Source organism: Pan troglodytes, chromosome 9 (genome assembly GCF_028858775.2).
Source record: "Pan troglodytes isolate AG18354 chromosome 9, NHGRI_mPanTro3-v2.0_pri, whole genome shotgun sequence".
Classification (NCBI taxonomy): Eukaryota; Metazoa; Chordata; class Mammalia; order Primates; family Hominidae; genus Pan; species Pan troglodytes.
The window spans coordinates 63,865,027-63,890,009 of record NC_072407.2 but is presented as its reverse complement, the minus strand read 5'-3'; the positions used below and the strand labels follow the sequence as shown (position 1 = coordinate 63,890,009).

The window sequence follows — 24,983 nt, the reverse complement described above, 5'->3', positions numbered from 1 at the left end:
CTCCTGGGAATGAAGCCCAGTGGGTCTCAGCCTCATTTTACCCAGCCTCTATTCAAGATGGAGTTGCTCTGGTTCAAACATCTCTGATGCTGCTAGGCAGACTCATTGCTTTGTGCACCAAAGCTTGGGCTCTGGAGCCATGTGGGCCTGGGTTCAAATTCCGAATCTACCACTTTAGCCTAATCGCCTAAACCTCTCTGGGCATCAGCTTCCTCATACAGGCTAATAGTACCTGCTCCTCAGGGATCAGATGAAGTACTACATGCAAAGGGCTTCTCCTAGTGTCTGGCACATCATGATCCTTGTTTTAAGCATTTTATTAGCAATTTCTACTGCTTGGAGGGGAGCAAGGGAGCATGAATCTGACCCAATTTACCTGCCCCCACCGCCTTTTTGAGAGAGGGCCTCAATCTGTCACCCAGGCTGGAGTTCAGTGACGGGATCCTAGCTCACTGTAGCCTCAGAACTCCTGGGCTCAGGCAATTCTCCCGCCTCAGCCTCCTATAGGTGGGTGCCACCACACCCAGCTAATTTTTTAATTTTAATTTTTTATAGAGATGGGGGTCTCACTATGTTGCCCAGGCTGGTCTTGAACTCCTGGGATCAATCCGTCTTCCTACCTTGGCCTCCCAAAGTGCTGGGATTGCAGGTATAAGCCACTGCACTTGGCCTCAATTTACCTGTCCTTTTATACCTTTAATAATCATAAGAATTTTTGAGCTCTGGACTATTCCAGGTACTTCACAGGGTACCACGCCCATAAGGCCAATATGGGGAGCAAGGCATGGGAAAATGGGTGTCTTGCTCTAGGTCCCCTGATTGAACCCTGAGTTCTCTTCTATATGGATGTATACAGGGGTGGGAGGTAGATATAGGGCGGCCCAGCCTCTGTAACTCTCCTGGTGGTAGATTCTCTGGGATGGGAATCACCTCCTTTCTTTGTCCACAACACCAAGCATAAATCCTGGCACCTTAAAAGGAGCTCAAGCAGCCGGGTGCGGTGGCTCACGCCTGTAATCCCAGCACTTTGGGAGGCCGAGGCGAGTGGATCACTTGAGGCCAGGAGTTTGAGACCAGCCTGGCCAACATGGCAAAAACCCGTCTCTACTAAAAATACAAAAGTTAGCCGGGCGTGGTGGCGCACATCTGTAATCCCAGCTACTCAGGAGGCTGAGGCAGGAGAATCGCTTGAACTCTGGAGGCGGAGGTTGCAGTGAGCTGAGATTGTGCCACTGCACTCCAGCCTGGGTGAGAGTGAGATCCTGTCTCAAGAAATAAAAATAAAATAAAAAGGAGCTCAAGCAATGTTTGCAAAGCTCTCCCAGGGCTACATGCAGAGCAGCCCCGATGCTGGCGAGAGGTCACACGCTGAGAGCTGCAGTCCTCCGTGTGGCCACGAGGGGTCTCCACGCTCCACCGAATGGCTGGAGGGTCTCTCCTAAGGCTACGCACCAGGCCATGGCTAACTCGGAGCCCCTGGACACTGGCCAGGCACGAGGGTGACAGGGTGGGACGCCAGGCCCTGGCCTCCCAGGGTGCTATCCGTCCTCCCTCCTGTCCTCCCCTGGGGTCAGGTTAGAGATCACCATGTGGTCCTGCCTCAGGCTGTCATGGCCTGTCAGGGGCTGGGGGCCTGCTTCATGTGGGCTGAATGCCTACTGTGTGCTCCTTCTGCCTGCTCTGAGGCTGTCGTAGCCTGTCAGGGGCTGGGGGCTTCACGCTGGCTGAACACCTACTGTGTGCTCCTTCTGCCTGCTCTGAGGCTGTCGTGGACTGTCAGGGGCTGGGAGCTTCACGCTGGTTGAACACCTACTGTGTGCTCTTTCTGCCTACTCCTTTTCTTTTTCTTTTTCTTTTCTTTTCTTTTTTTTTTTTTTTTTTTTTTTGAGATGGAGTCTGGCTCAGTCACCCAGGCTGGAGTGCAGTGGCGCAATCTCGGCTCACTGCAAGCTCTGCCTCCTGGGTTCATGCCATTCTCCTGCCTCAGCCTCCCGAGCAGCTGGGACTACAGATGCTTGCCACCACGCCCGGCTAATTTTTTGTATTTTTAGTACAGATGGGGTTTCACAGTGCTAGCCAGGATGGTCTCAATCTCCTGACCTCGTGGTCCGCCCGCCTCAGCCTCCCAAAGTGCTGGGATTACAGGCGTGAGCCACCGCGCCCGGCGCCTGCTCGTTTTCTTTAAACCCCACTGTCACAACCGTGGGAGCAAGTGTTGTTTTATTTTTTTTTCTTTTCTTTCTTTCTTTCTCTTTCTTTCTTTCTTTGTTTCTTTCTTTCTTTCTTCTTTTTTTCTTTTCTTTTTTTTTTTTAAAGAAGTAAGCCTTTATTTCCTTGTTTTGCAAATAAAGCTGGCTAAGTTGGTTGCTTTTTGGTGATTAGTCAAAGAGACCCAATCCCATATCCTCGTCTGACTCCTCCCTCCGACTCTTCCTTGGCTTCATCCTTAGCTGGGGCTGCAGCAGCAGCAGCAGGAGCAGCTGTGGTGGCAGCGGCCACAGGGGCTGCAGCCACAAAGGCAGATGGATCAGCCAAGAAGGCCTTGACCTTTTCAGCAAGCAGGAAGGTGTCATCAGTCTCCACAGACAAGGCCAGGACTCGTTTGTACCCGTCGATGATAGAATGGGGCACTGATGCAACAGTTGGGTAGTGGATCTGCGGACAGACACTGGCAACATTGCGGACACCCTCCAGGAAGCGAGAATACAGAGTTTCCTCTGTGATGTCAAGCACTTCAGGGTTGTAGATGCTGCCGTTGTCGAACACCTGCTGGATGACCAGCCCAGAGGAGAAGGGGGAGATGTTGAGCATGGTCAGCAGCGTGGCTTCACTGGCTCCCACTTTGTCTCCCGTCTTGATCAGCTGCGCATCACTCAGGATTTCAATGGCGCCCCTGGAGATTTTAGTGATGATACCTAAAGCCTGGAAAAAGAAGGTCTTCTCAGGGTCCAGACCAGTATTCTGGGCTGGCACAGTGACTTCACATGGGGTAATGGCACCAGCACGGGTGGCAGCTGGCACCTTATTGGCCAGCAGCAGGTCCCTGATCTCAGTGAGGTCCTCCTTGGTGAACACAAAGCCCACATTCCCCCGGATGCGAGGCAGCAGTTTCTCCAGAGCTGGGCTGTTTTCCAGGTGCCCTCGGATGGCCTTGCGCGTCATGGCGTTCTTGCCCATCAGCACCACGGCCTTCCTGCAGAGGGACATGCGGATCTGCTGCATCTGCTTGGAGCTCACATTGTCTGCTCCCACGATGAAACATTTCAGATAATCATCCAATAGCTGGATGATCTTAAGGAAGTAGTTGGGTTTCCAGGTCATCCTGTCTTCCCTGGGCATCACGGTGGTGCGTCAGGGATTGCCACACAGGTTTAAAGATGATGTCACTTCCATGAGGATGCCTGGCAAGAGGCAGGCATTGTTTTCTACGCTGCCTGAAGAGTGAAGAGAGGTGAGGTTGGTGGGGTTGGGACTCCAACTCAATTCTGCCTCGTTTCAAAGCCTGTGTTCCTTTGGCGTCTCTCTACCCCTCTTAGCACCCCCAGGGCATCTCAGGCCTGGCGTCTGGACAAGCCGACTGGGCCTGAACCTCACACACCCAGTTGCTCACACAATCACACCCACACACACTGACACACACATGGGCCCCACACTCCATCCACACCTGGAACCTCAGAGCTCAGTAGGGATTTGATACTCAGTCCTTCAAACCAGCTTCTCATCGAGGGGGTGGGCGGAGAGGAGTTATAAGAGCAACTGCTGTAATCCAATCGTCTCTGCTTTTCTTGTTTTCTTCTCTCTGAATACACTTTGCATTAAGGGCTTGTCTTCTTGGTTCCCATGAGAACGCTGTGCTTTTTCTTAAATGAAGGTTTGTTGATCGTTTTTTCCTGTTATTACAAAAGCAATTTGTGCCACTGCAAAAAAGCACAGAGAAGCCAAGAGAACAAAAACTCCTCCCTCCCCTCCTCCAGGGACAGCCCAGGCTGACAGGTGTGGCACTGTCCTCCCCACACCCCTCCTCCCCAGCACACCCTCCTCCTGCCATGGAGCCCCGGCGTCCTCATCAGGCCTAAGTGCTTCTTCCAGATGGGGCTCCCAGGCTGGGAGTCAGAGGCTGGATCTTTGTCCTGCCTCATCACTGGGTCCCACATGTCCTTGGCAGGTCCTCACCATTTTGGGGTGGGAAGGGGATGATCTCAAAGGGTCTTCTGCCCTCACACTTAAGGATCCTGTTCTCTTATTCCAGACATGAATCTGGGGCTGGGCCAAGCAGCAGCTATTAGGAGTTCCTAGGTAACAAGGGGTTCTCCTAGAATAATCTGGAGACCAGGGGAGGTATGGAACCCAAAGCCTCACTCATCGCCAGCATTGAACAGACAGGCAACCCTCCCAAGGACAGAGAGCTGAGCCCATTATAAAGATTCTGGTGTCCTGTGTCCCAGTCCCAGCCAGCTTCATGGTTGTGCAGCCTTTGCAGCTGCAGAGGGCCCTACACTCCAAAGGGCTAGAGCTTGATTTAATGCTCTACTGTCAACACCTTGAAATTCTTCATGATGTGTGAGCAAGGGCCCCACATGTTCATTTTGCACTGGGCTCTGCAAAGTATGTAGCTGTCCCTGTTCCTAATAATAATAATACCTGTTACTGACATACAGCTTGCTGTATAGCCAGCACTGCATATTTTTCCTATATACTGTATAATTCACCTGTCCCTCACAGAAGCCCGGTGTAAATTGCCTCTCTTAGATTTGGCCAGCCCAGGTGATAATATGAACTGGGTGCTAGGCACTTTAGATATGTGACTCTCTGGAGGCTCTCAGCAGTACCAGAAGCCATTGTAAGCCAGGCACCATGGCTCATGCCTGTGATCACAGCACTTTGGGAGGCTGAGGCAGGTGGATCACCTGAGGTCAGGAATTCAAGACCAGCCCTGGCCAACATGGGGAAACCCTGTCTCTATTAAAAATACAAAAATTAGCTGGGCGTGGTGGCGGGTACCTATAATCCCAGCTACTCGGGAGGCTGAGGCAGGAGAATCACTTGAACCCAGGAGGCGGAGGTTGCAGTGAGCCGAGATTGTACCACTGCACTATAGCCTGGGCAACAGAGCAAGACTCTGTCTCAAAAAAAAAAATTATAGATGGGGCACATTATAGATGAGGCATGAAGTCTGGGGAGGTTAAGTAACTCCCCTGCAGTTGCAGAGCTAGTAAGGAGCCCACAGACCCTCCCCTCCCTGCCCGGCTGGCCAAGGGCCACCCCAGGGGCTCTGCAGCCCTCATCCTGCCCTAGCCACCATCCCAGCTGTGGTGGGCACCTGGCAGTGCCTAGGGGGGTGAGAAGCTCCACCCACACTGTCAGTTCCCATTTCCACCACCTCCTGATCCGCCAGCAGTTGCTGCACTTCACCACTTCCTGTGCCCAGGTGTGCAATTGGCTTTCTACATGGGGCACGGAGCCGTGGAGCCAAGAGGTGTCAGTCTCCATTTCTCCCCACTGTGCTGAGCTCCCAAGCATTCTTTTTTTTTTTTTTTTGAGGTGGATTCTCACTCTGTCACCCAGGCCGGAGTATAGTGGCACAATCTTCGGCTCACTGCCACCTCTGCCTCCTGAGTTCAAGTGATTCTCCTGCCTCAGCCTCCCGAGTAGCTGGGACTACAGGCACATGCCACCATGCCTGGCTAATTTTTGTATTTTTAGTAGAGATGGGGTTTCACTATATTGGCCAGGCAGGTCTCGAACTCCTAACCTCATGATCTGCCTGCCTCAGCCTCCCAAAGTGTTGGGATTACAGGCGTGAGCCACTGTGCCTGGCCTGCTCCTGAGCATTCTATGCTACAGGTGTGGCTCCAGGAACTCTGGTTCATCAAAGCTGGTTTCATTTATTTATTTATTGAGACAGGGTCTCATTCTGTCGCCCAGTGCAGTAGCACCATCACGGCTTACTGCAGCCTCAACCACCCAGACTCAGGCCGTCCTCCCACCTCAGCCTCCCAAGTAGCTGGGACCACAGGTACGCATCACTACGCCTGGCTAATTTTTGTATTTTTTGTAGAGACGAGGTCTTGCTACGTTGCCCATACTGATCTTGAACTCCTAGACTCAAAGGATCCTCCTGCCTCAGCCTCCCACAGGGTGGGGGTACTCAGCCCCCAATGCCGGTTATTGCTGAGGTAGCCCAGACAGAGAGGGTTGATGCCAGAGTGAGCCCAGGCAGCTGGAATTGGAGTGGACAGAATAGCACTAGGAGACCCTCACACACCTAGGCTGACTTGCTCAGCATCTCTGTCTCAGCTCCCAAATCTGTAACATGGGGTAAAGCAGCGTTCCCCAAACTTTTTGGCATCAGGGACCTGTATAAGGAGTGCATAAGGCTGGGAGCGATGGTTCACGCCTGTAATCCCAGCACTTTGGGAGGCTGAGGTGGGTGGATCACCTGAGGTCAGGAGTTTGAGACCAGCCTGACCAACATAGAGAAACACCATCTCTACTAAAAAAAACACAAAATTAGCCAGACATGGTGGTGAGTGCCTGTAATCCCAGCTTCTCGGGAGGCTGAGGCAGGAGAATTACTTGAACCCAGGAAACGGAGGTTGTGGTGAGCCAAGAACGCACCATTGCACTCCAGCCTGGGCAACAGGAGCGAAACTCCGTCTCAAAAACAAAACAAAAAAAAAGTGCATAATCTAGATCCCTTACATGCGCAGTTCACAGTAGGGTTCGTGCCCCTATGAGAATCTAATGCTGCTGCTGATCTAACAGGAGGCGGCACTCAAGCAGTAATGAGAGTGACGGGGAGCGGCTGTAAATACAGATGAAGCTTCTCTCGCTTGCCCTCCGCTCACCCCATGCCGTGTGGCCCAGTTCCTAACAGGCCACAGACCAGTACCAGTCTGTAACCTGGGAGCTGGGGACCCCTGGGATAAAGAAACCAGTCCAGCAGTTAAGAATTTGAGGTTTGGGAATACAACATCCTGAGTTCAAGTCCCAGGCCCAGCACTTAACAGCCATATGACCTTGGGCAGGTTGCAAAACTGAACTTCAGTGTTCTCCATAAAAACACAGCAAAAATGGAGGCATTCTAGTTAAGAACTCAGGCCCGGCAGACCAACAAGAGTTCAAATCCCACCTTGAGCACTTATTAATTATGGTAGCTTGTACAAGTTATTTCACTTTTCTGAGCCTTGGTTTCCTTGTCTGCCAAATGCAGATAATCCCTGCAGCATCCTCATGGGGTTTTGTGAGGACCAAATGGCCTGGTGCCTGTGGAGTCCTTTTCTCAGTCCCTGGCACTTAGTAAGTGCCCAATAAGCCGTTACGACAAGTGCAAACGGATGGGATTGCTAGGACGTCATGAGAGCAAGTGCCCTGCCAGAAGGGTCTGTGTCAGGACAAGCCATGGAATAAGAAAGCCAAGCACAGGGCCATCTTCCCATAGCCAGGTGGCCCTGGGAATTGGTGGCTGAGGCCTGGGAGGGCTGCTTATTGAGTGAGGTCCAGGGACTAAGCCACCAAGAGGCCGTTGACAGGTCCATGGGGACAGCTTCATTTAATGGGAACTGTGGCAGTGGGATGAGAGAGACAAAACCAGGCTCACATCAGCCTGGGCCGCCTCCCAGCCTCTCAGCTACCTCTCCTGCCGGGCTCTGGGGTCAGGCTTCCCTCCCCCAACTCCCGCCAGATGCCACTCTGTAAACCCTGAAGCTGTGCTCCCACGCTGCACTGCACCGCGCACATGAATTCCCCGAGGAACTTCTTAATGCGCTGATTCAGATTCAACCGTGGGGGTGGCCCGAGACCCTGCATTTCTAATCAGCTCCAAGGAATGCGAGACCACGCTTTGAGTAGCAGCATCTAAAACATGATATAAATGTAGGTCATGAAAATTAATAATAATGTGGGGTGTGGAGTTACTACCGGATCTGACTAGCAGACTTTGAGAGAGAGCCTGTCTAGGAGAAAATTCTCCCCAGAGGTCAAAAGGAACCCCCACCCCAGGTTCTGGGGGTGCTAGGATCTGATTTTGCTCCTAATAGCAAAGAGACAGGCAGAGGGTACCTTTCAGCTTGAGCCACACGGATGGCGGTTCCCAAACTGCAGAGCACACACCAGCTGCATCAGAAGTACTTGAGGATTCGTTTTTTGGTTTTTTTTTTTTTTGGTTTGTTTGTTTGTTTTTTGAGATGGAGTCTCAGTCTGTCACCCAGGCTGGAGTGCAGTGGCACAATCTTGGCTCACTGGAACCTCTGCGCCCTGCTAATTTTTGTATTTTTAGTAGAGACGGGGTTTAACCATGTTGGCCAGGCTGGTCTTGAACTCCTAACCTCAAGTGATCCGCCTGCCTCGGCCTCCCAAAGTGCTGGGATTACAGGCAGGAGCCACTGTGATGACTGAATTTTTTAAAATTACAGATTCGGAGTCACAAAAAGACAGATCCTGTATGACTCCCTTATATGAAGTATCTAAAGCAGTCAAATCCATAGAAACAGAAGTAGAATGCTGGTTGCCAGGGGCTGGCTGGGAGGGAGAATGGAAAATTGTTGTTTAATGGGTATAGAGTTTCAGATTTCCAAGATGAAAAAGTTCTGGATGTCTGCTTTACAATGGCGTGAATATACTTAACAATACTGAACTATCCACTTAAAGATGGCTAAGATGATAAATTTTATGTTATATATTTTTTTTACCATAATGATAGACAGAGTCTTGCTCTGTCACCCAGGCTGGAGTCCAGTGACCCAGTGGCTCTCAACTCACTGCAGCCTCCGTCTCCCAGGTTCAAGCCTCAGCCTCCCGAGTAGCTGGGATTACAGGCGCGCGCCACCACACCCGGCTAATTTTTGTATTTTTAGTAGAGACAGGGTTTCACCATTTTAGCCAGGCTGGTCTCGAACTCCAGGCCTCAGGTGATCCACCCGCCTCAGTCTCCCAAAGTGCTGAATTATAGGCATGAGCCACCACGCCCGGCCTCATAATGATGATTAAAAAAAAAAAAAAAAAAAGATCCTGGGCCAGGCACGGTGGCTCACACCTGTGATCCCAGCACTTTGGGAGTCTGAGGCAAGTGAATCACCAGGTCAGGAGTTCAAGAACAACCTGGCCAACACGGCAAAATCCCATCTCTACAAAAAATACAAAAAATTAGCTGGGCGTAGTGGCAGATAACTGTAATCCCAGCTACTCGGGAGGCTGAGGCAGGAGAATCACTTGAACCCAGGAGGCGGAGGTTGCAGTGAGCCAAGATCACGCCACTGCACTCCAGGCTGGGGGACAGAGTGAGACTCCATCTAAACAAAACAAAAAAACAGATTCTGGCTCTAGCCCCTGAGATCCCGTTTAAGGGCATTTTGAGTAGACCCCAGAAACCTATTTTTTAAAAATCTGCCCAGGGAATTTGGGTGCACAGCCAGGCTTGGGGACCACTGGCCAGGGGGAAGCTTTCCTCCAAATATCTCTGGAATCCTTCCACCTCTCCCACCTCCACCTCCGTCTCCACGGCTGAGACTCCATTCTGGACAATGACAGAAGCCTCCTGTACCCTCTCCCTGCCTTCGTCTGCCACGCGGCTGCCCCGGTGATCTTTCAAAGCACAAATTCAATCCTGTTGCACAGCTCCTTTGAAACTGTTCCATGGCCTCCCGTTGCCCTCGGTACAAAATAGAAAAAAGCACAACCTTCTCAGCAGAGTGGAGTCAGGGATTCAGCTGTGTGCACAGAGTATTACAGCAGGAAGCCTTTGGAGCCGCAGAGGTCTGTGCAAGGGCCCCGGGAGCACTGGGGAACACAGATGAATTCTGCCAGGAGGAGAGAGGTGGTGGGAAGCCTTCTCAGAGAAAGAGGCGTTGAGCTGGGCCTTGCAAGTGAGCTGGTGTTTGTCAGGAGAGTGGGGTGAAGGCAAAAGGCGGTGGCAGCAGGGGGATTCCAGGCAAGGGGGATAGCATCTGCAAAGCCAAGGAGGTGTTGGGGGCTATGTCCCCCTCAGTGCGGGCAGGGGCTAGGTGAGCTGGGAGAAGAGGGAAAGGTGAGGGTGGGAAGAGGCGGTGAGGGAAGAGCAGAGAGACTGTGAAAGTCCAGTTCAGCTGGGAAGCAGGGAGGGGGTGAGCGTCTCCATCGCCTCCCAGAGCCATCCCGCCCAGGGGCAGGTTACCAGCTTCAGGCCCTTGTCCTCACTCCCCACCCCCTGCCCCACCCCCCACTGCTTGGTGGGGGCCTTGGGCAAGGCCATCTGGTCGGGAAGGGGGACATGTTCCTTCTCTGCTCCCCCAGGGGCCCTATGGCTCCCACTAATTGTTCACAGTTCATACCCTTGGCTCTCCGCCCCCCTCCCCCAGGGCCTGCCTGGGCGCTTCTCCTTTGCCCTCACCCTTGTGTGTGTGTGTGTGTGTTGTTGTGTGAGTCCTGAAGGTCATGTGGTCACCCAGTCTCTGTCTTTGTCTGTCTAAAAGCTAGTATGGCACAGTGTGCATGTGTTTATGAACACGTCCCTCCCACCCGAGGGTTCCTAGCCTCAGAGTCAAGTCCCCCTGGGCCTTTCAAGGCTGTAAGAGGTGATTCTAGGGGCTACAGCAATAGATACCCAGCCAGAGGGAGCAGGAGAGCTCCAGCCCACAATTCCAGGAGCCCCACGGCCAGCCACCTCCGGAGGAACACACAGCATACGTGAAAACAGCCCGCGGCACAGCCACAGCACCTGGCGCGGCCGAATTCCCCTCCTGCCCCGCTCAATGCCCAGCACCAGCCCGACACTGCCGTAGAGGAACTCGGGAGCTGCTTGCATTTCAGAAAGGGCCCCTTCACCACAGTTAGAGAGCAAATAAATGGGTCCTCTGGGGCTGGGGCTGGGGCTGGGATTCCCTCTGTAGCCCCCTTCCCCACTGTGGAGGCCCCTTTCCTCCGCACACCCTCACCCCTGCAATTCCTTACCTGGAGCAGAAACAAGGTTCTACCCAGGCCATGGGGCCTGGCCATGCAGGTCAGCCCTGGGTCCTGGTGGAGGACCCAAAGTCTCCCTGCTGAGGACCAACGTCCGGTGGCCCTAGCTGGGGTGATATCACACAAGGGGCTCGCACAAGGCTTCTGTCTTCCAGGAAGGAGATGGGAAGAGAGATCTCCCTGCAAAGGCTGGAAAAGAAATCACGTCCCAGAATTGTTGGCAGGTTAATTGGATGCATTTGTAAGCTTGTTCCTGGGACAGGCGTGTTAATAGCACTAAAACATCTGAAAACTTCCAGAGCTACACGGAGGAGTTAATAGGCCTGGAGAGTCCAAGGTTACATTGAGGCACCTCCCAGCAGTGGAAAGAGCAGTGGACCAGGAGCCTGAGAGCCTGAACCCCTGGCTCCTCACCACATCTCGCTGTGGTCCCCAGGCAAGCCCTGGCCTCTCTAGACCTGGAAAACATTAGTGTGGAAGGCGGGTCGCCTGGGTCGTCCGAAGGAAGCCTCACTGTGGTCTTGTGTGGTGATGTTATCATTATTTCCGTTTTGTGGAAGAGGAAACTGAGATTCCTCAAATGAGATGGAATTTGCCACTGCTGGTGATGGGGTCAGTACTGGAGCCTGACTGCAGGCCAAGGGCTGAAATCACAGGGCTGGACCAAGGGCCAGCCAGAGTAGACGTTCCCTTGGTGTCCACTGGGAGGCGCCCTAGACTGCTTCTCCTAGTTGGCACCAGCACCTGAATCCCTCAGCCAGAGTGGTTTCCCCTGAGTGATCTCTGGACAAGGTGGGACTGGGGGCTGCCAGCTCCTGGGACAAGGTCAGGAAGCTTCCTGGTCCTCCCTCCCCATCCTAGCCACCTCCATGAAGGAGCCTCCTGCTCTCACCTTCCAAGGGCAAGGGAGGGAAGAGTGAGGTTTCAAACCCATGAGGTTTCAAACCTTCCCTCCTCAGGCCCCTGGGGAGCCCATGTATCAGATTGGAGTCAGCTACAAATGTCAGAGGCTCAGAGAGGGTTAGTCACTTGCCCCAGGTCACATAGTCACGTCCGTCTGATTCTGAAAACCTAAACTTGGTCCTGATTCAGGCGAGGCTCACGGCAGATGTGGTGGGATTCCGTCGGTCACATGGCCCACAGCAGGCAAGAAGGTGCTGGTCAGCTGGGCCTGCAAGTCCCACTGGTGGCAAAAGGGCTGAGTCTCGTAGAGGGGGTTCCTACAGTCACTTGAGGGTCCAGGGCTGCGTGCAGGTAGTCAGGGCCGGGTATGGGAGCTCGTGAAAGGGCAGGAGGAGGCATTCAGCCAGTGGATGTCCTTGGCATCAGGGTCCGTGTCTGTATCTGAAAGTGGGCGTGTAAGTGGGGGATGGGGTGGAGGCAGAGGGCTGCGGCTCAGGCCCAAGACCCCAGGTCATGCTCGCTCAGAATTCAAGTTTGTCAGCTTGTTAGAAGAATGAGGATGGTGACAGCCGGGGATCTGGGGAGGAAGGAGGCCTTTGGAGATGGGAGTTGGGGAGGCTGTGATTGGGGGATGTTGAGCAATGGCTTGAGGAAGTCGAAGGATCAACCTTCCCGAGTATTCCGAGTTGGTCTGGAGCTGACGGGGAGTGGCTGGGCTGGGTGAGGGGAGGTGACAGTGACATTGAGTTTGGGGACACAGTGCTCATCTCTCCCTGCTGGGCTTTCTGGAGGGTGGAGGACAACAGGAGGGAAGCTGAGCATCCCAGGACAGAGCTTTGCAAAGTTACAGCTGGTTCCTGCCCTCTATACTCAACTCTTGCAACTGTGACTCTCTCCTAGAGCAAGCCTGACCCTACTGAGACCCCTACCAACATAGAGACCACCTAACCCAACCCGTTACTCAGGTCACCTCACCACAGCAGAGGCAGGAGCAGGCCCAGGGCTGGAGAGAAGCCCACCCCCAGGCCCCAGGGCTCACAGCAAAGCCAAGGAGACAAGCAGCCACCAGGTGCGCCGGATTAAGGCTGTCCAGGTAGGGGGCTCCATCTCCCCGTAGACAGAGGTAGCCAAGGGGACTATAGGGCTAGAGGAGGCATCCTGGAAAATCCCAGCCCTTCCCCAGCAGGTCACAGAACTGGCTCTCCCAGCTGAGGCCCTTCCCTCCCAGCAACATGTCCAGGGGCACCTGACTTGAACTATAAATAGAGGATGACGGAAGGCTCCGGAAGCCCAAGGGAGGGCAGGAGAAAGGAATTCTGATTCTCCCCCAGCGAGGCCCTGCAAGGCTGCACTGACAGAGCAACACCTCTCTTCGAGGTTGGATAGGAGTGCCCCTGGCATTGGAGGTCCGGGAGGGCCATTCAGGCAGAAGGAACAGTCTGGGGAAGCAAGGAATGGAGCAAGCAGGTGGCTCCGAGAGGCTGGACACAGGCTGCAAGGGACTGCGGCAGTTCCTGAGACCCAGTGGCCAAGGGCCCTGAATGTCAGGCTAAGGGCTTTGTTCTGGAGACCTGAGTCTTGGTCTCAGGGCAGTTCTGGTTTTGTGGTGAGGAGTTAAGAGTAACACACAATGGGGGGAGGGGGGAGGGATAGCATCGGGAGATATACCTAATGCTAGATGACGAGTTAGTGGGTGCAGCGCACCAGCATGGCACATGTATACATATGTAACTAACCTGCACAATGTGCACATGTACCCTAAAACTTAAAGTATAAAAAAAAAAAAAAAGAGTAACACACAAGGCCGGGTGCAGTGGCTCACGCCTTATAATCCCAGCACTTGGGGAGGTTGAGGCAGGTGGTCACTTGAGGTCAGGAGTTCGAGACCAGCCTGGCTAACATGGTGAAACCCTGTCTTTACTAAAAATACAAAAATTAGCTGGGCGTGGTGGTGCACACCTCTAATCCCAGCTACTCGGGAGGCTGAGGCAAAAGAATCGCTTGAACCTGGGAGGCGGAGGTTGCAGTAAGCTGAGATTGTGCCACTGAACTCCAGCCTGGGCAACAGAGCAAGATCCCATCTCAAAAAAAAAAAAAAAAAAGAGTAACACACAAGAACATGTAACATACAAAAACAAGGTCACCTGGAGCAGAGTACCAGAAAGTACATGGCCATCTTTCCCCGTGGAATGGAGGAATACCATGGTGTGCCAGAGACTATAACTATTCCCCAACATCTGTTCTGTCTTCTTTGCCACGGAACCCCTGATTTTTGCTGGGCAAACAACCCCCTGAAATACAAGCTACATTTCCCAGCCTCCCTTACAGCCAGGTATGGCCATGTGTATAAGTTGTAAGAAGAAGTGCCACTCAGAGGCAGCAGGTTGCACCGTGTTACCTCTTCTCCCTTTCTGCTGGAAAGGAATATGCATGTGATTGCTCGAGCAGGAGCAGCTATCTTGGATCATGAGGTAGAAGCCCCATGTTAAGGATGACCAAGCCACAAGAAGGAAGTGATCTGGGTTTCTGATGTTTGTGGAGCTGCCACACCAGCCCTGGACCAGAACCTCCAAATATTGTTTACTCGAGAGAAAAATAAACTTCTATATTATAGTTTACCACACAGTTTCTTAAGTTTTCCTTCGGATGAACATAACCTAAGCACATACAGGAAAGGAATTAACCTCGAAAGAGGAACCTCAGAATTTTATACGTCTTTTTTTTTTTTTTTTTTTTTTGAGATGGAGTCTTGCTCTGTCGCCCAGGCTGGAGTTCAGAGATCTCAGCTCTCTCCAACCTCTGCCTCCTGGGTTCAACTGATTCTCCTGCCTCAGCCTCCCGAGCAGCTGGGACTACAGGCACCCACCACCACGCCCGGCTAATTTTTTGTATTTTTAGTAGAGACAGGGTTTCACCGTGTTAGCCAGGCTGGTCTCAATTTCCTGACCTCGTGATCCGCCCGCCTCGGCCTCCCAAAGTGCTCGGATTACAGGCGTGAGCCACCGCGCCTGGCCTTACCTCTTAAGTATTAAGAGGTATGCTCTGATTACATTCCACATATCGTCTCTCATGAACTCTCTGCAGAACCTTCCTTCCAGGTGTAGGGGTGGAAAAGGCATGATACCTCTTCTCATCCATCATAAGGGTCACGGCTGACACTCCTATACCAAAAGACAGAGAGAAGTTAACAAGAGAAGAGCATAACAAATATATTTAATCAAAGTTTTACATGACATGGGGGCCTTTGGAAATGAAGACCCAGGCCGGGCGTGGTGGCTCATGCCTATAATCCCAACACTTTATGAGGCCGAGGTGGGTGGCTCACTTGAGGTCAGGAGTTCAAGATCAGCCTGGCCAACATGGTGAAACTCTGTCTCTACTAAAAATACAAAAAATTACCTGGGCATGGTGGTGCGCACCTGTAGTTCCAGCTACTCGAGAGGCTTGAGACATTAGAATTGCTTGAACTCAGGAGGTGGAGGTTGCAGTGAGCTGAGATCATGCCACTGCACTTCATTCAGCCTGGGCAACAGAGCAAGACTGTGTCTCAAAACAAACAAACCAAAAAAAAGAAAAAGGAAAAGAAATGAATACCCAGACTGTACAGTATCTTTTTATGCAAAGGTTCGATGAAGAATGGACAGTCATATAGGAATGTGATTGGACCAGCTGGGCACGGTGGCTCACACCTGTAATCCCAGCACTTTGGGAGGCCAAGGTGGGCGGATTACTTGAGATCAGGAGTTCGAGACCAGCCTGGCCAACATGGTCAAACCCCATCTCTACTAAAAATACAAAAATTATCTGTACTTGGTGGGGGCACCTGTAATCCTAGCTATTTGAGAGGCTGAGGCACAAAAATCACTTGAACCCAGGAGTTGGAGGTTGCAGTGAGCCGAGATCTCACCACTGCACTCCAGCCTGGGCAACAGAGTGAAACTCCATCTAAAGAAAAAAGTGATTGGAGGCCGGGCGCGGTGGCTCACACTTGTAATCCCAGCACTTTGGGAGGCCGAGGCAGGTGGATCACGAGGTCAGGGGATCGAGACCACGGTGCAACCCCACCTCTACTAAAAATACAAAAAATTAGCTGGGTGCAGTGGTGAGCACCTGTAGTCCCAGCTACTCGGAGAGGCTGAGGCAGGAGAATGGCGTGAACCCGGGAGGCGGAGCTTGCAGTGAGCCGAGATTGCGCCACTGCACTCCAGCCTGGGTGACAGAGCGAGACTCCGTCTCAAAAAAAAAAAAAAAGTGATTGGAACAAAAGAGTATGACCTAAAGGTAATAGGCCAAGGGAAGGAACCTAGCAAGGCCTGTGTGTGTACATTCTTCTTGGCCTGTCTGCCATATTCCTTATTTCTGGGTATGGAGCAGGACCCCGCTGGAGCGAGGGTCTTACGGCCTACTATCAGACCAAGTGGAGTCAGAGAATTTCCTTATGGCCAGCTCCTACACAGAACAGCAGGGGAAGGTAAGAGTAATAGTTCTATTTTCTCTTCTTCTTCTTTTTTTTTTTTCTTGAAACAGAATCTCTGTCACCCAGTCTGGAGTGAAATGGCACAATATCAGCTCACTGCAAACTTCACCTCCTGGGTTCAAGCGATTCTCCTACCTCAGCCTCCCAAGTAGCTGGGACTGCAGGCGTGTGCCACCATGCCTGGCTAATTTTTGTATTTTTAGTAGAGACGGAGCTTCACCATGTTAGCCAGGCTGGTCTCAAACTCCTGACCTCACGTCAGGCTGGATCTCGGCTCACTGCAACCTCTGCCTCCTGGGTTCAAGAGATTCTCCTGCTTCAGCCTCCTGAGTAGCTGGGACTGCAGGCACACGCCACCACATCTGGCTAAGTTTTGTATTTTTAGTAGACACAGATTTCACTGTGTTGGCCAGGCTGGTCTCAAACTCCTGACCTCACATCATCCACCCACCTCGGCTTCCCAAAGTACTGGGATTACAGGCATGAGCCACCACACCCGGCTCCCAATATTTCTACTTTCTATGACCTACCTTACGGAAGAGGAATTCTCATTTCTATGGCTGCCTTGGGGGAGAAAAGTGGGGACAGGTCAGAGAGAGAGAGAGATACTGCTTCTGAGGCTGCTTCTGAGACCTTCCAGTCTCCTTTAGCTCAAAGTACTCAGCATGCCACAGCACCATACTTTGGAATATCATTATCTCAGCCCCAATACGGGAAGATGCTTGAAAATGCACTCTCTTTGTTGCAGATGACAAGCAACATCCCATGAGAACATGATTCCCATGCCAGGCCCCCCATCCAGACAGGCCTGGTTTTCTGGACCCCATGACTCAGGGCCCCAAGAGCCATGGGCTCAGGGAAGCCCCAGAAACTTTATTTGACCCCTTTGGCATTCCTGTGTCGCTTCTTTGTCTCCTTTCCCAAAACACATGGTTGTGTGGTCTTATCTTGGCCACGATAACTACACAAGAACAAGAAGCTGCCGTTCACTGAAGACACTACCATCTGCCCCCACAAGATCAGCACCCTAGGAGCGGACTGAACATGTGCCCTCTCCCCTTGGCTGAGACAGAAACAGAGGAGATGTGGCTCTTGGCTAAGGATTTAATGGAGCCGTTTCTGGGAACAGCCTTCTCTGTGCGGAACTGAGGGAGCAGTTGTTAGGGGCCCAGGCACCACTCTGCATGGTCATGCCACTTACTGGATCCGGGGCCAGCAGTGTTGGAAACAGGAGGTGGCTGGGAAATGTTTCCCTCTACTTTATGGCTCAGGCTCTGCTGTTCTGTCTCTGAGTCTTCTGTTTGCCTTCAGGAACGGCTTGTGGTGTTCCCAGGGTATGGGAGTCCCGCCTGCGGAGGGAGATCTGCAGGTGAGCTAGGAGGGGCCGCCCAGATCCCTGACACTGCAAAGGCCAAGCCCACACTCTACCCCCTCATGCTGGGGCTGGAATGCCTTGGTCATTCCTCCTTACCCCGGTTGCTGGTAAGGTCCCTCCTGGTCCTGCCCCATACCTAGTGGGACTCACTTTCCAACACCCTGGGGGGAGGGGACATTCACACGGGCAAGGCAGGAAAAGGCGGCAAGTTTGAGGTTAAGAGAGCATGGGACAAATGAATGATTGGACCCAGAACCGCCTGGGTTTGATCTTGACTCCACCACCAGCTCTGGGAGCTGCCCAGTGACTTGACCTCTCTGAGCCTCAGTTTCCTCATCTGGATAACAAGAAAATTCATAATACCTTCCTCCTAGGGCTGTTATGAGTATTAAACGAATTAACACATGTCAAAGTTCAGGATGGTGAGTGGCGTATAAAACCTGCTCAAAGAAGAGTAGCTGTTAGTATTAGTATCAGTGTTAGTATTATTGTTAAAGTATTTCTTTTTTTTTTTTTTGAGATGGAGTCCCGCTCTGTCACCCAGGCTGGAGTGCAGTGGCACAATCTCGGCTTACTACAGCCTCTGCCTCCCGGGTAGCTGGGATTACAGGTGCCCACCACCACATCTGGCTAATTTTTTTGTATTTTTAGTAGAGACGGGGTTTCATCATGTTGGCTAGGCTGGTCTTGAACTCCTAACCTCAGGTGATCCGCCTGTCTTGGCCTCCCAAAGTGCAGGGATTACAGGCATGAGCCACTGTGCCTGGATTGTTACAGTATTTCAAGAGATAAACTCAAACTCAGTGAGCCCCCTCAGGGAAGAGAACTAGTGAGGAATTAACTTCTGAAATGCCACCCCAGACATGCTCTCTCTAGCACACACCTTGAAGTATTACTCCGCACCACTGTAAAGTTGTCTAATCACTCCAGCCCACCGGGAAGAGGGTCTCATCCTATTTAGGGAGGTGGAGGAGTGTAGTGGTTTTGAGTGCAGACTTTGGGGCCAGACTGCCTGAGTCTGAATCTGAGCTCTGCACTGCTGGAAGGTTCCTTAACCCTCTGTTTCTTGGTTTCCTCACTTGTGGCATGGGAAGACGCAAGCACCTGCCTGGGAGGTTTAAGTGAGATCATGTGTGCCTGGTGAGCCCTGATGACAGCCTGGCATTGGTGGCACTGTGGACTAGGGGCTGGGTGCGGGAAGGTCGGGGCTGCCACAGGCCACCCCCGCTGGTGTCCCTAAGGGGTTGTGCCCTGGAACTCCAGTGTGACCAAGAGGGGGAGGGTGGCAAAGCCACACCATGACTTCCTCGTAGGCTTCTCTCTCCGAAGAGCCCTCGAAGCAGAGGGGCCCGAGTGGCTGCCTCAGGTGACCAGAGAGGTTCAGGTTCTGTCCAGCTCCCTCCAAGCTGGAGGCTGCTGACTGTGCAGGGCACAGGGTGGGGCACGCTGGTCCCCATTCGGTCATCTCATTCAAGCCTCCCTCTACCTACCTCCAGGAGGCTGGCATTTACTGGCCCATTCTGCAGATGAGGGACTAAGGCCCAGAGACCCAGACATGGCGGTATCAATTCCAGGCCTGACTGACCCTGGAGCGGCCCCATCCCTCACCAGGACATCCCTGGCATCCCCACTCTGGGATGAAGCCACTGTCTCCCATCTCAGGTACAGAGCCAGCCATGCACACTTTCCCTCCTTCCAGGTCTAATTTTCCATCCCAGCTAACTTTTCTGTTCCCACTTGCTGGCTCCCCCTTTCTCTATGTATCTGAAAGCTCACCCCTGTAATCCCAGCACTTTGGGAGGCCGAGGCGGGCAGATCACTTGAGGTCAGCCTGGCCAACATGGCAAAACCCTGTCTCTACTGAAAATACAAAAATTAGCTGGACATGGTGGCATGCCTGTAATCCCAGCTTCTTGGGAGGCTGAGGTGGGAGGACTGCTTGAACCTGGGAGGTGGAGGTTGCAGTGAGCCAAGCTCATGCCACTGTACTCCAGCCTGGGCAACAGAGCGAGACTCCATCTCAAAAAAAAAAAAAAAAAAAGATCAGTGAGTGATTTTTCATGCCTATGGACTCCGTCATGGAACCTCAGAGACTCACAGAGGTAAAAAGCAAGCCCTCCCTTCTAGAACTTGTCCAGGAGCTGGGGAGGAGGTTATGATCTGGAATAGACATTCTGCAGCCCGGGAGGTTGGAGAGATCTGCCCTGGAGACAGCCAGGAGGGCTTCCTGGAGGTGGTGGACCTTGAGACGGGTTTGGAAGAGGTGGGGCCTTTTGGCCAAAACAATTCATGAAAGGCAACGAATGCCTGCAGACCTGGGATCAGATCTCAGGCTTGCTGCCACCTAGCTGGGTAACCTTGGTCCTGGTAATTAACCTGTCTTTGCCTCAATGTCCCCATCTGGAACAGAGGCATCAAGTCATTGATGAAGGAGTGTGACTTCCTGGCATGAGCACTGAGTCCAGAGGCTTGGGTCCCCACTGCACTGCTAACAGGTCAAGCAACTTTGATAATGGATGTGGCTGAGCTGATTGGTGCTTGCTTGGTGCTGCATGCTTTACATGTATTATCTCATTTAAATGTCACAGTCACCTCACTTGAGAGGTCTCCATTTCTCAGATGAGGAAGCATGTCCAGAGAAGTCTGGTGACTTCCCCAAGGTCACACAGTTGGCATGTGTCAGAGAGGGTGTCTGTCAGATTCTCGAGCTCGTGCCCCTAACATTCTGGACACTTTGACCGACACTCCCTCTCAGGCTTCCCCATCATTAAAAAGGGCAGGGGGTGGGCAGGTGACATTCTGCTCCATCACAGCTCGCAGCCCAGCTGCCTGCTGCAGCAGGAAGGGTCCCTGCTGGAGCCCAGTGCCCTCACCCGGCCTTTCAGCAACTTCCCTGAGGCCTCCACCCCCAGGATGGTGAGAAGTCTTGCCTGGGGGCTCTTTTCCTGCCTTTGAGAGGGTGGGGCCTTGGGGAGGGAGGAGCTGGGTCCCCAGTGCCCAGGTCTGCTGGCTAAATTTAGGTGCTGGGGCATAGAAAGAACAAGGGTAATTAAGGAGCATGGTGTCACTTTCCAGCCGCCTCTCACATCCCCTGAGAAGTCACACGCCATTTGGAAAGGAGCAAGGAGGCGTGGGTGATAGAGGGGAGGAGAGGGGAGGAATGATGGACAGTTGGAGCCGGAGGTGGGGGAAACCTACAGCTCCTCCACAGACCTGATGGCTGCCTGAATCACAGCAAGACAATTTTCAGCCAAACACCCCAAGGGCTTCCTTCAATTAACACCATTCATAAATGGAAAGTCTGCCCTGAAAGTAGTGACCCCTGCCATTGGAAATGCTCTGCGCAAAAGGAAATCTAGCAAGCATCGATCAGGCACAAGATGCAACAGGATTTACACGTATGTTCTCAGCAAGCCCTTGAGACAATGCTATAAGGAAGGTGTTATCATTCCCATTTTACAAAGGAGGAAACTGAAGAGTTAGCCACCCAGGTTGCACAGCTGAGACTTGGGGGAGCCAGGATCTGAACCAGGCAGGCTGGCTCCGGAGCCCGTGTGCTTAGCTGCAGGGTACAGCTAACTCTGGCCCACTGCAACATGGTCGGCTATCACTCTGCGATCAGAGAAGGATTATAAAGAAGGTTTAAAGAAGGCTGTGCTGAAGAGATGAGAAGAGAAGTCATTGTAGGTGGCAGACACTGCTTCTGTAAAGACTAAAAGGTAATTCTGCCCACCTCAAAGTGCACAGTCTGATGTCAAAGCAAGCACAAGGCTACTGTGTTGGAGCCTTCACAATTGTTGCTTTATCCCTCTATCAAAACGAGACCTGAAGCCTGAGCATGGTGGCTTATGCCTGTAATCCCAGCACTTTGGGAAGCTGGGGCGGGCGGATCACTTGAGGTCAGGAGTTTGAGACCAGCCAACATGGTAAAACCCCATCTCTACTAAAAATACAAAAATTAAGGCAAGGCGCCATGGCCCACGCCTGTAATCCCAACACTTTCGGAGGCTGAGGTGGGTGAATCACCGAGGTCAGGAGTTCCAGACCAGCCTGGCCAACATGGTGAAACCTCATCTCTACTAAAAATACAAAAATTATCTGGGCACGATGGTGTGTACCTGTAGTCCCAGCTACTTGGGAGGCTGAGGCAGGAGAATCATTTGAATTCCGGAGGCGGAGGTTGCAGACAGTTGAGATGGCACCACTGCACTCCAGCCTGGGTGACAGAACAAGACTCCGTCTCCAAAAACAAACAAACAAACAAAAAACAGAAATCATCAGGTCATGGTGGCAGGCATCTTTGATACTAGCTACTCAGGAGGCTGAGGTAGGAGAATCGCTTGAACCCTGGAGGTGGAGGTTGCAGTGAGCCAAGATTGTGCCACTGCACTCCAGCCTGGCCAACAGATACCCTGTCTCAAAAAAAAAAAAAAAAAGAAAAAGAAAACACCCAGACCTGAATCACCCCATTAAAAATGGGCAAAGGATTTGAATAGGCATTTATCCAAAGCAGATATACAAATGGCCCATAAGCACACAAGAGATGCTCAGCATCATTAGTCATGGGGGAAATGCAAATCAACATCACAATGAGATATCCCTTCCCACCACTAGGATGGGCTACAATAAAAAAGAAAGACAATAACAAGTGCTGGAAAGGATGCGAAGAAATTGGAACCCTTGTGCACTGTGCTGGGAATGCACAGCAGTGCAGTAGAAAACAATCTGGCAGTTCCTCAAAAAGTTAAACATGGGCTGGGTGCGGTGGCTCACGCCTGTAATCCCAATTGGAGGCCGAGGCGGGCGGATCACGAGGTCAGGAGATCGAGACCATCTGGCTAACACAGTGAAACCCCGTCTGTACTAAAAATACAAAAAATTAGCCGGGCGTGGTGGCGGGCGCCTGTAGTCCCACCTACTCGGGAGGCTGAGGCAGGAGAATGGCATGAACCTGGGAGGCGGAGCTTGCAGTAAGCCGAGATAGCGCCACTGCACTCCAGCCTGGGCAACAGAGTGAGACATCGTCTCAAAAAAAAAAAGTTAAACATGAATTACCATATGATCCATCAGTTCCACCCTTAGGTATATACCTAAGATATCTGAAAACATAAGCCCACAGAAAATAGTGCTCCTATGAATCTGAATGTTCATAGGCTGGATCTCGGCTCACTGCAACCTCTGCCTCCTGAGTTCAAGAGATTCTCCTGCTTCAGCCTCCTGAGCAGCTGGGACTACAAGCATGTGCCACCACACCTGGCTAATTTTTGTATTTTTAGTAGACACGGGTTTCATCATGTTGGTCAGGCTGGTCTCCAACTCCTGACCTCAGGTGATCCACCCGCCTTGGCCTCCCAAAGTGCTGGGATTACAGGCATGAACCACTGCCCCCAGCAAAATGGAAACAAGTTAAATGTCCATCAACTGATGGATATATCCATACAGTGCAATATTACTTGGCAATAAAAAGGAATGAAGTACTGATACATGCTACAAGATGAACGAACCTTAAAAGCCTTATTCTAAGTGAAAGAAGCCAGACACATTTGATATAATTCCATTGATATGAAATGTCCAGAATCAACAAATTCATAGGAACAGAAAGGAAATGAGTAATTTTCAGGGCTTGGGTGTGGGAGGGAATGGGGAGTGACTGCTATTGGGTGCGGGGTTTCTTTTGGGGGTGATGTAAATGTTCTGAAATAGATACTAGTGATGAATGCACGACTTTGTGAATATGTTAAAAACCACTGAAGCGTATACTTCAGAAGGGGGAGCTAAGGCTCCCATAAATTACATGTGAATTATATATACATATATATCAATAAAGCTGTTATTAAAAAAACTCCCAGACTTGTCTCTAATATTTGCAAGAACACAAATGAAGACCCACATACCATATGCCTAAATATTTCAAAATCAAGCGAACAAGCTGTTAAATAAAATATGTTCTCTTCTCTTACCTTGACAAATATACATTCATAGTGGCACAGTTGAAAAGCATGTGTAAAGCTCTGGTTTTTATATGCTTGAAAGCTGGTGTGTTTGGGTATTCTGTTGAAGGGCCAGCTGTGTTTAGACAAGTGATCAAATAAAGACATACATAATTCACAAATTCTTATCGTTTTAATCCATAAAAATGTTCAGGCCTTTATTTCACCAAAATTGCTTATTTGTGTTTTAGTGACAATACCCATCCAAAAAGATTAAAGAAATAAAATATAGTTTTTGTCCAAAAGGAAAATTATAGTAAAGGTAAAATTTTAAATGCTTTTTAAAAAGGTTTTTTTTCTAAAATATCCAAAATTATTTATTGAAATTAAAAGGTAAAATACAAATTATAATGAGTGTAACTGTTTTTTGAGAGAGAGTCTTGCTCTGTCACTGAGGCTGGAGTGCAATGGTGTGATCTTTGCTCACTGCAACCTCCACCTCCCAGGCTCAAGCAATTCTCACGCCTCAGCCTCCCAAGTAGCTAGGATTACAGGCACATGCCACCGTGCCCAGATAATTTGTGTAGTTTTTGCAAAGACAGGGTTTCACCATGTTAGCCAGGCTGGTCTTGAACTCCTGGCCTCAAGTTATTTGCCCGCCTTGGCCTCCCAAAGTGCGGGATTACAGGTGTGAGCCACTGCACCCAGCCTAGTGTAACATTTTAAATTAAATCTGGGGCTGGGCATGGTGGCTCACACCTATAATCCCAGTGCTTTGGGAGGCCAAGGTGGGAGGTTTGCTTGAGGTCAGGCATTCCAGACTGCTTGGGCCACATAGCAAGACCTTATCTCCACAAAAAGTTTAAAAATTAGGCAGACATGGTGTCACACACCTGTGATCCCAGCTACTCAGGAGGCTGAGGTGGGAGAATCACTTAAGCCCAAGAATTCAAGGCTGCAGTGACCCATGATCATACCACTACACTCTAGCCTGGGCTACAGAGTGAGACCTTATCTCTAAAAAAAATAATAATAATTTTAAAAATATATTAAATCTGAATTTTTATTAATCTTTTGAAATTGTAATAACATTTTATTAAACATTTTTAGAAAAATGACATATTAGCAATTCCAGTGTTTAACACTATATTAATTCGTTTTCACACTGCTAATAAAGACATACCCAAGATTGGGCAATTTACAAAACAAAGAGGTTTATTGGACTTACAGTTCCATGTGGCTGGGGAGGCCTCACAATCATGGCAGAAGGTGAAAGACACGTCTCACATGGCGGTAGACAAGAGAAGAGAGAGAGAATGAGAGCAAGTGAAATGGGTTTCCCCTTATGAAACCATCAGATCTC

General features: G+C 51.1%; 1 protein-coding gene across 1 annotated transcript; it reads right to left on the bottom strand.

Moving 5' to 3' along the window:
* Positions 1-2,008: 2,008 nt before the first annotated feature.
* On the bottom strand, positions 2,009-24,983 carry LOC100613484 (large ribosomal subunit protein uL10-like). Its single transcript, XM_054662330.2, has 7 exons — positions 24,849-24,983; positions 17,517-17,664; positions 14,857-14,999; positions 10,927-11,124; positions 9,678-9,797; positions 3,665-3,890; positions 2,009-3,434 (listed from the first exon to the last, which is right to left on the bottom strand). The coding sequence occupies exon 7, from the start codon at positions 3,337-3,339 to the stop codon at positions 2,383-2,385; it is 957 nt and encodes a 318-aa protein (XP_054518305.1). The 5' UTR covers positions 3,340-3,434; positions 3,665-3,890; positions 9,678-9,797; positions 10,927-11,124; positions 14,857-14,999; positions 17,517-17,664; positions 24,849-24,983; the 3' UTR covers positions 2,009-2,382.